Below are 10,771 nucleotides of genomic sequence, written 5' to 3'. Positions count from 1 at the left end.
TTCAAAGAGAGTAATGGCAACATTGTAAGGAAAAATTTTTATCTCCAGCGCGTGAGACTGTGTATCGGAAATTCTAAAGATATGCTGTTTTTAAATATTTTGTGATATTGCTATTGAATTGAATTTTATGTGCTTTTAAGTATGAAGAACATGTTATTGAAATAAGTAAAGGTAACACACAAAACGTTAAAAAAACGCCTGAGCATAATATAAAATCTGTTTAATTTCAGTTAAATAAAAAAGCTTTCAGATTTTTTTTTAACTGAAATAACTAACCCAAGATATGTTTCTTAAATTTAGAAAAATCTGACAACAGTCGAAATGAACTGATGACGAAAGTATAATTTCTAGCTAGGAGTCTTAAGAAGGGATACGCCGCCTAATTTTGCGCCGCAACGAAAAAGATCCAACACGAGTTGTTTCAGAGAGCAGCTGCAAAAAACGTTATTCATTTTTGCTTTCAGGTTTGGCGGAGGAGATATAGACAATACAAATTACTAGTATTTGGAGACGAAATTAGATCTGGAGTCATCGAAAATACCGACTTCCAACTCTATTCCCTGTCGTTCATGGCGTAGGAATGATGGCGCATCTAGTATCATTCTGTTTGATGCGTGTTCAGCTAATGAAAAAAAAAACTAATAAATAAAGGTTTAACCTTTGCCCATACCATTCATGTGGGAAAGTTATTCGAAAACAGAATGAAAGAGGTTCATTACAGTAGAGGATGCTTGGTTTGTGATCACGTTTGTCCACCACCATTTTGATAACATTAAAGGAATGAGAAAAAATGCTTTTCAAAACAGCCACGGAAATTTATCTTAAATATAACTAGAAACATTTCGATAAGCAAAAAGTCTTTAGTCTGAAAATGTTAGGCTAAAGTTCCTTTATGAACTGTTTATATTCATGATGTTTATGGATGTTACCGTCACTGACATCCATAAGTTTTAGCATTTTTCGTTGATTCACTACAGCCCACCAGCGGCCGAGCGGTAAAGTCGCTGAACACTGGTAGTTCGGTCCGAGGTTCGAATCCCGCGAACGGGCTGGCTGCATGGGCGTTTTCGTGGTTTTCCCCATGTGTAACGTGTATACGAGCCAGTTTCTCTTAGAAAACCCTCCACGAAGGCATCCCTCCTTTTAGGCAGATAGCCCTCGAGGCTTTGCCTTAATCACACACACATACGTTGATTCACTACAAGCGTTGTTTCACTTTTCAAATTCTTGCCACCAAATATTATCGTTCTGTATTATATTTAAAGAAATTAAACAGTGAAGAATCTGCATAAATGTATGTATGTTTCTCGCATTGTGATAAAACAATGGTACCTGAAGCCATCCAATTTTGAAGAACGTAATCCTCCTGCGAATATGGGCATCTGGAAGCTCAAATTTGGAGTTTGTTTTATTATCGATTTCATATTTTGTAAAACTTTAACAAACTCAAGGGCTTAAAAAGTGGCCAGTGGCAACGTTGTACACACACACACACACACACACACAAAAAAAAAAAAAAAAAAAAAAAAAAAAAAAAAAAAAAAAAAAACTTTTATCTCCAGCGCGCCAGGCCGTGTATAGGAAATTCTTAAGATAAGCTCATTTTATAATTATTTTGCGATATTGCTCTTGAACTGAATTTTATGTTTTGAGTGCGAAGAACACGATATTTAACAAATAAAGGTAACACACAAAACATTTAAAAAAGACCTCTTTGGACATAATTTAAAATATGAAATCTTTCAGAATCCCTCCCCCTATTAAAATCCGGCCTAGCGTTAAATTCTAACAACTCATCTTTATTAAGCCCACTTTAGATCCACTATTTGGATACATGTCTTTGTCATTTAGCAATTTCTGTATTTTATATTTATTTCATGATTTTAACTTTTATTTGGTTACTTGTTTAATTCGGTTTAAAAAATCGATGTTTTGATCCCATTAACAGAATTGTTGATCACAATAAGCGATGTAGTTTTTTATTGTGTGTTACCTGTTTTCGTATAAAAATGGAAAGGACGTCGACAATTCGATAACAATATCCGAATAAGATTAACCGCAATCACGTAAAGCGGCGACTACTGTATTTTTGTTCCGGAGGAAACAGTATAATAATTATTATGCAAAAATTCTTGCATGTCTAGTTTTTATCACCTCAAATGTGTCACAAACTCTGTAAAATACGACAAGTTACAGAAATAAATAAGTGACAAATTAATTAAAAAAGAAGTAAAAGTCTGAAAGCTTTGAGATTTTACATTACGCCCAAAGGGGGGGGGTTAACTTTTTGTGTATTACCTTTAGTTATTAAATTTCATGTTCTCCACTCTAAAACCATAAAATTCAATTCAACAGCAATATCGCAAAATATTTAAAAGAGCATTAAAATTTCCGATACACAGTCTCCCGCGCTGGAGATACCCCCCCCCGTACAGTGTTGCCATGGCTTGGTTTGAAATTGTTGAGTTTCTCAATCAAAAACTCATACTTTACAAAATATGAAATAGGTAATAAAACAAATTCAAAATTCGGGCTTCCAGATGCCCATATTCGAGTGGAGACGTTCGTTATTCAGAATTGGATGGCTCTATGTACCGTTGTTTCATCATAATGGGAGAAACATATATACATTGATGCAGATTCTTCATTAATTAATTTCTTTAAATATGATACTAATGTTTGGTGGCAGCAATTTAAAAAGTGACTACCCGTTTATAGTGAATCAACGCAATATACCAAAACGTAATTAATACCCCTTCTGGGCTAACGCCCTTTGGAATAAAAAGAAAAGAAGAGGAATCGGAATGTTCTTAATCTCACTAGCAACCTACGGTATAATACTATTAATTAATGTAATTGTTTATAAAATCTTTCGTAAAGCTATGTTACCCTACAAACATACAACAATATTAAAAAAATCAAAGTTCTGTAAAACTATTTCTTTCAGCCCATTTCTGTGAATTTTTCTCTCTTTGAGGCTGGTTAGTAAAATAACAGTCTAAAAGTCTTAGCAGATCAAAGCACACCACGTAAGAGTTATCTGCCTAAACGGAGCGATGCCTTAGTGGCACATTTTCTGAAGAAATCTGGCTCATGAGAAAACTATGAAAACATTATACAACCCATTCGCCAGGAATTCAACTCTGGTCGAATTACCAGATTTAAAAGATCTCATCCACTCGAGAAATTTTATGAACAGATTGGCACTTTGTAAGGTAAGATCAGTAACTGAAAAATCAGCATTACATTTCTTAATATTTACCTTGGCTTTGAATCTAACAAATTCTGGCAAGTGACTTGTGGACTATGAACCACTTGGAGGAAATCATGGCTAGACTGTGCTGCAGGCAGACTGCAAGTCTTGTCTGTGATTATTTCATATATAAAACCTATTGTTGCGTGCGTACGGGTACGTTATGAAATGAATGCACAAGTCCGATGAAAAATGAACAAAAATTTATTATTATCACAACAAAAATGCTTAAATTTTCTCAAATTATCATGCAATATTACAATATCTCACAGTAGTTATCTTTTAACTACTCAAATGTCCAATAGAACTGAATTCCAAAACAGCTAAAGAAAGCTAATCCGCGAATTCGCTACAGTCAACAAGAGCAGTTTTCTAAACAACAAGCTAAGTAATTACCACGAACTGAGAGGTTTTCCTCCTTTTATAAGATTTTTAAATCGCGTGTGAGAATTTTCTGGTACTTTCTCGAAATCAAAAAGACATTTATTTATTTAATGTTAAATGCACGTGTTCTTGTATTTTCAATTTTTCCGGCTTAGCTTTCTTTTAATATTCGTCACGCGCTGCACTGCGCGGGAAATAAAACCATTTAATTTATAATTGAACTAACATTAGCTTTTTAAATACCAAATTCGTAAGACTGCCCCCTTCCCAAGGACTGCACGTCCCGGGCAGTACAATCCCTGGACAGGAAGCTAAACTTACAACTGTGGCATAAATGCATTAATAAGCATCACATTACAATACTAAACAACATGAACAATAAATACAATAAATAAAACAAATCAAATGCTATCAAATACAAATCAAATCAAAAACACATCTAAAAACAAAAAGGACCATGGTCTTATACTATTTACAATTATTTACATTACGTACTATGGCCATAGTAATGAGCTAACCTGTCGTAATGAACTACTTTAGGTTTAGAGTTCGAAGACTTACGAATCCGAACCACGACGTCATTCAGCCTGTTTAGGACCGTGTACGGACAGTACCTCCTATATACGAAGCCAAGCCTCTAGGGTTGCTTGAACGGTCTGACGTCATCTAAGTCGTCATTCCTACCATCTTCCTCGCGGCAAAGAATGAAAGAATATACTTCGGTGTCGTAGCGTAGTGAACTGACTGTTGTTTGAAAGTGTAGTGTGCTCTAATAGAACATTTTTCATTTAAATTTATTTATTTTTTATTATGCCACATAAATGCTGTGTTGCAACATGCAAAGGAAATTATAAGAATGGCCCGAAGGTGGCTGTATTTAGTTTTCCTACGGAAGAACAACTGAGAAAACAATGGATTTGGAACTGCAAACGAAAAGATGGATTCAAGCCTACGAAACATTCAAAGGTAAGCATGCATTTCATTTTTAAATTAGAAAATTCCTGAAAGATTAATGTCATTGAAAGAAACATGACTTGAAAATGCGAGAACAAAAAATTCTCAATGCAAGGGAAATAATTTACTAAAGTTCCATTGTATTCAACCATAGAAAATAAAACGAAGTTTTAATTACTTTCTATACAAGCATAGTTATATATTTATTTACTAGGCAGAAATTTCTCTTATCCCATTATGAATGAGTATTATTAATGAATTCTTTCAGTAATTTATATTTTCGGCGTCGGGATCTTTATAACACGCACATTGATTTGGGATTGATTAATCTTTCAGGAATTTATGTTATACAGAGCTTATACTGAATTTTAAAGTGATTATAAAATGGACCCTTTTCTCAATAACTAGTCAATAGAAAATCCACCAACCTTATAAAGTTCATATTATAACTTTAAGTAGATAAATATAAAATGCTTCAAGTCGTAATTTTAAAGCCGTTAATTTAAAGTTGTTTTAGATATAAGTATTTAACTGTTTGGGTATACTATTTCTTTTGATTTAGATAAGTCTCGTTTCACCTATTTTATTTTTATTTTTTTTCTTTTTAAAACTGAATGTATGCAATGCCCCTTTATTATATGCTAGGAGCATTTGAAAATGCATTTTGCTTGTAACTCATGTGAACAGGAAATTAATGCTAATTATGCAATGTTCTAAACTTTATTAATTCTAAAATCCTTAAAAAAATTATGAAATATATGTAAAAGAAAACAATCGTATAAATGGACTAGTTTTGACAGTAATTATTTTAATTTCTGGAATAAGTTACAAGGTGTTTAAATTAAACTGTCTTGTTCAAATAATATTGCCTAAGATTGTAAGCTTACTAGTTTTCACTACATGTTAGCATAAATCCTAATTAGCCTATTAAATTGTTTCATGCACACACACATCTATAAAAGTACGAGTTTCTTATGCCAATAACACCTACCTTGTTACAGTGGTTCACTTGCTACTGGCAGTAAGTTCTTGTGGGCTTGAAATTTACATTAATTTCTTATCTAAAAACACTTATATAAGGGGTTTTGTTTATTTATACTTGTTGCAGTGGAATATGAAAATGTTTCATTGTATTAATAAGTTATATAACTTTTAAAATTTTTGAAAAAAGTTAAGAAAATTATATGGAAAATAAGCAATCTAGTGAGCCTTCCACAGTAATATAATGTCAAACACGATTGATGAATGTGAATATTTCACTCCAAAATTACATAAGAATAGCCTAAAATATTTAATTACTGCAAATAAACTGTTAAATATACAAATTCTTGTTTTTTTCTTTGTGTATCATATTTTAGCACTTATACATGTTTTCAATAATTCAAGAAAAATGAATTTTTTTAATGACTAATGATGTTTTATGCTCTTAAATATAAACATTCATAGGCACACAAGTAAATTTGTACTTCTGGTTGTGAAATATCATTTGTAAAAATCATTTATCATTATATTTAGTCATATATCATTTGTAAAAATGTTTAGAAAAAGAGCCAGTAACTTTATATTTGAATGGTACGAATGAATGTGGTTAATCTTATTCTTATCCATCAACTGATGGTTAATCTTATTCTTTTTATAATTGTATTATCACCATTTTGAATGTAATTCCATAACCAAGTGTTGTTTTCAAATAACTGAAGAAAGAAATATTTAGGATGTAGCAATTATATATACATGAGCAATTGTATGTTACCTGAGGATGTATCAATTAAATATTACTTATGTTATATGCATTTGACATATGACAACAAACATGTGCTAATTATTTGCACTTTTCAAAACTTTTTGACAGCATCCATGGCTCTTTTTAGCCCAAAAGAGTTAGTTTTGTTTTAAGATTTTGCATTATTCACTCTAAATGGCTGCATCACTTTTTTGCGTTGTGCACTTTAAATGGCTATATCTCTTCAAATTGTTACCATCCAAACATTATCGCCCTGTATTATTTTTAAAGAAATTAAATGATGAACGTTTTCCACAATGGTAACCCTTCCCTTAAGCAGATAGCTCTTGAGTGCTTTGCCATGATTAAATAAAAATACATTAAAACCCTTATTAGACTGTGCATGTATTTAAAGGATGGCGAATGCTTAAGATTTTATAATTGTTTAACCTTTTGATGCATGTTTATTTATTTGTTCTTTTTCATATTAAAAGGTGTGTGAACTTCACTTCAAGCAAGAGGATGTTCTGAGGCAAACTGAATTCTTTGATGAGAAAACTGGAAATAAGATCATTATACCATTGTCATATCCTCGTTTAAAGAATGGTGCAATTCCAAGTCTGTTTCCTGATGGTCCGAGTCATCTTAGTTCCAGTGTTTCATCAAGGGAATCACCAGAGCATAAAAGACTCAAAAGAGAACAAGATGCACTCGAAAATCCTTAGCCTGTAGCTTAGCTGAAAAGGAAGAGTATGAACGAAAACAAATGTTTTATAATTTAGATGAACTAAAAATTTGTTTTAATACTGTGAATTTACCAGATAACTGGATAGTTATACACAGGCCTATACATACTATGATTCTTAATATTTCTAATGACAATCATCCAAGAATTCTAAAATCATTATTTATTGATTGTAATTTGAATATATCTGTAGCAATTAGAAATATACCTATTAAATCACTGAAGCAATATGTAATCCCATCAAAAATTAACAACCTTAAAGATCTTTTAAGTATTTTAGAGAAATTAGACCTATTTGCCTCAAATGATTCATCTGAAGACAGTATTCAAAATTATTTACAAATTGTAAATGAATTAATGACAATTTTAAAAGAGAAAATTCCACATAAAAACAATGAAATAAATTTTTTCGTTGAGCAACTATCAAACTTGAATTCAGAAAAACAACAATATAGGTATTCTGCAGACTTTCTAATATTTTCCACTTTACTTCACACAATTTCACCACATGCATATAATTTTATTCGAAATTCAGAAAATATTATTATGCCTCATCCACAGACCATTCAGAAAATTTTTTCAGATTTTAATATATATCCAATAAATGAACAATACAACCAAAAGTTCCTAAGCTACATAAAATTTAAATTTCAAGAACTATCAGAAAAAGATCTGCTTGTTATTTTAATGATTGATGAAATTCATCTAAATCAAGCATTTGATTATAAAGGTGGTAATTTGTGTGGAATGGCATATAATTGCAAAAATGCTGCGTCTAGTGCATATGTTTTCATGATTCGCAGCCTATTATCTGTTTATAAGGATGTTGGACATATTTTGCCGGTGAAAACACTTAGTGCGGATAATTTGTATATTTATATTAAAAAAATTGTTGTGGGATAGAAAATATTGGGTTTAAAATTATTGCTATTGTCACTGACAATAATTCGATTAATAAAAAGGCTGTCGTCTCTGTTTTCCGAACAACCTAAAGTTAGTATTGTTTATCAAAACCCTGTTGACAAATCTAGGCCAATGTTTTTTATTATTGATACAGTGCATATTTTAAAATGCATTAGAAATAACTGGATAAATCAAAAAAATAATAATCAGAGTATGTTTTTCCCAAGTTTTGATGATGCTTCACATATTGAAACTGCATCTTTTTCTTGTATTAAAAAATTACATGAATCTGAAACTGGTAAGTTATTAAAGTATGCTTATGGTCTGACAATAAAAGCTCTATACCCAACTAACTTAGAAAAACAAAGTGTAAAGCTTGCATTGCAGATTTTTAATGATAATGTTGTTGAAGCATTATCTGGAAACTTTATTAAAATAATAAACACATGGTGGTCAATTGTAAATGTGAAATCTATTTTTAAAGGGGTTCATAAAAATAATGTATTTGAAACACCTTTCACTGTGGCAGAAAATGATGAAAAATATGTTTTTATGAATAACTTTTTGAATTGGCTAGATAGTTGGAAAAATTTGAATTTAACCTCTGGTTGCCTAACCAAAGAAACTCACTTTGCAGTATACCATACAACGTATGCTTTAATTGAGATATCAAGGTATTGTATAAATGAGTTGGGTTTTAAATACCTTTTACTTGGAAAAATACAAACAGATATGTTAGAGGCTAGATTTGGTAAGTACAGGCAACTGGCTGGAGCTCACCATAATATTTCTATCAGACAGGTTTATGAAATAGAGGGTAAATTAAGACTTCAGAGTACATTACCAACCCTAATAAATTCTTCAAAATTTGGAAATATTCCTCTTCATGTATCTGATTTTAAAGACACTGAAGAACAAACTTTTGATGACATGATGTACAAACATTCATAGATGAAATAACAGTTGAAGATAGTGATATACACAACATAAAATTGGATGTACCTATTTTGACTTATATAGCTGGATATTGCTGTTATAGTATGCTAAAAAAGTTAAAATGTGATGTATGTAAATCCAATATTACTATTGATAAGGAGTTAGCTTTAGAAAACGATGAAAATATTCATTCATGGATTAAGGTTTTTGATAGAGGTCTTATGTATCCTCATCCTGTTACATACAATTTTATTGTTGTTAAGAAACTTATTTCAGATGAATATGAGCAAAAATTTTTATTTTCGGCAAATCCACGAGTTACAGTGTGTAAAATTACTCTAAATTTACTTCATGAAAAATTTTTTTTAGAGTTGAATGACTGTCCTAAACTTCATGACCCTCAAATTATTTTGAAAAACATCATACAAGCATCAACGAATATTTTTCTAAATAATTACTGCAAAAAGTTGAATGATAATCTTTTAAGTAACAATTTAAATAAGCAACGGAAATTGAAAACATTAAAAAAATAATTTATGCATACAGCAGAAATGACATATACTATGTTTATAAGTTAGTAAACTTTATAAAATAAGATAGTGACACTAATCTATTGTTTCTTATTATCTTCAGACTTAACTTGTAATTCATTTTATTTAAATGAATATTTTTTGCAGAATGTAGATAGTATGTTAAATAAAAAAATAGTGCTTTTTCTATTTGTGTTGTGAAATCTTTACCAACTCTTTCAAAATGCATGCACACACACACACAAAAAAAAAAAAAAAAGCATTTGTAATAGTTAACTAATTATGACAGTAAAGTGCTAAAGTTGTTAAGTCTCTTATATAATATCATTTTGTGCAAAATAGGTGTATTTATTGTAAACTAGAGAAATATTGATTTTTGAAGATAAAATACTTTGCCAATTAATATTAATATTGTTTAGATTTTGAAATCAGTATCTTGCAATTTTTAATGTTATTTTAATTGAAGCAGACATGTTTATTACATTAATTTTACACTGTAAGAAGAAAATAAATACAATTTGGTTTTACCTACAATTCCATATGAGTCATTTTTATAGATATTCATGCATTTTTATGGAGGAAATTCACTGTATTCTTATACAATATTTTCATTGTAATACATGCTAAATTCTGTCAAAACTAAAATTAAATACTTTGGAATTAAAATTTCTAATGATGTGGTTGTACATATACAGGGGAAAACTTATCAAAAATAAATTGAGTAAAAAAATATTTTTAATCCTTCTCAGCTGTAAGGCTTCATGCAGTTATACTAAACTATTTTGATATTAAAAAGACTTAACTGTAATAAAAAATAAGTAGCATCAAGTTACATAAATAAATAGTCATCCCACCCTTTTTCCCACTGTAGTATGCAATGCCATTTCCTATTACTTCCAGTTATAAATTTACTAGTACAAAAAATTCAGGCCAAAAAAAATAAATAAAATCCTTTTTATATGTTTTGCATCCTAATTGTGTTGCTTTCCTTTAATAAAAATCTGAATTATTTTGAAAATTTTAAATCTTACTTTACATCTTAACAATCAGGCTATATTTATTTTCATTTCTAATAGGAAAATACATAAAACTTGTTATTCTTTCAATTCTAAGAATTGAGGACATTTGATCTATTTAGATGTTTTAAAAGTTCCTACTGATTACCCTGATAAAAATTCCAGTAAGTACATATATAAACTTCATATTTATCATTTGCTAAAAAATTCTCAAATAAGTTACAATGAAATGCTTTCAGGAACAAAAATTTACAAGTTACAAAAAAAATTATATGCACATAATTAGACAAAAGGGATGTTACAAATAAGAATAAGAAACAATAAGAA

At 30.2% G+C, this 10,771-nt stretch overlaps 1 protein-coding gene across 1 annotated transcript; it reads left to right on the top strand.

Annotated features, from left to right (window-relative positions):
• The first annotated feature begins 4,267 nt into the window (after positions 1-4,267).
• On the top strand, positions 4,268-9,650 carry LOC146994858 (THAP domain-containing protein 2-like). Its single transcript, XM_085824590.1, has 2 exons — positions 4,268-4,603; positions 6,809-9,650. The coding sequence occupies exons 1-2, from the start codon at positions 4,448-4,450 to the stop codon at positions 7,037-7,039; spliced, it is 387 nt and encodes a 128-aa protein (XP_085680716.1). The 5' UTR covers positions 4,268-4,447; the 3' UTR covers positions 7,040-9,650.
• Positions 9,651-10,771: the final 1,121 nt, after the last annotated feature.

The sequence above is a fragment of the Stegodyphus dumicola genome, chromosome 10 (assembly GCF_044657685.1).
Source record: "Stegodyphus dumicola isolate Sdum_Otavi_A_Nest chromosome 10, ASM4465768v1".
In the NCBI taxonomy this organism is placed as follows: domain Eukaryota; kingdom Metazoa; phylum Arthropoda; class Arachnida; order Araneae; family Eresidae; genus Stegodyphus; species Stegodyphus dumicola.
Note: the sequence above shows the minus strand (reverse complement) of the source record. Positions and strands in the feature narration are given on the sequence as shown.

Bases quoted from the DNA above. Each gene is read 5' to 3' on its own strand.
- LOC146994858 (XM_085824590.1), top strand. From the start codon at position 4,448: ATGCCACATAAATGCTGTGTTGCAACATGCAAAGGAAATTATAAGAAT. The intron at 4,604-6,808 runs GTAAGCATGCAT...TCATATTAAAAG, and splicing joins AGCCTACGAAACATTCAAAG to GTGTGTGAACTTCACTTCAA.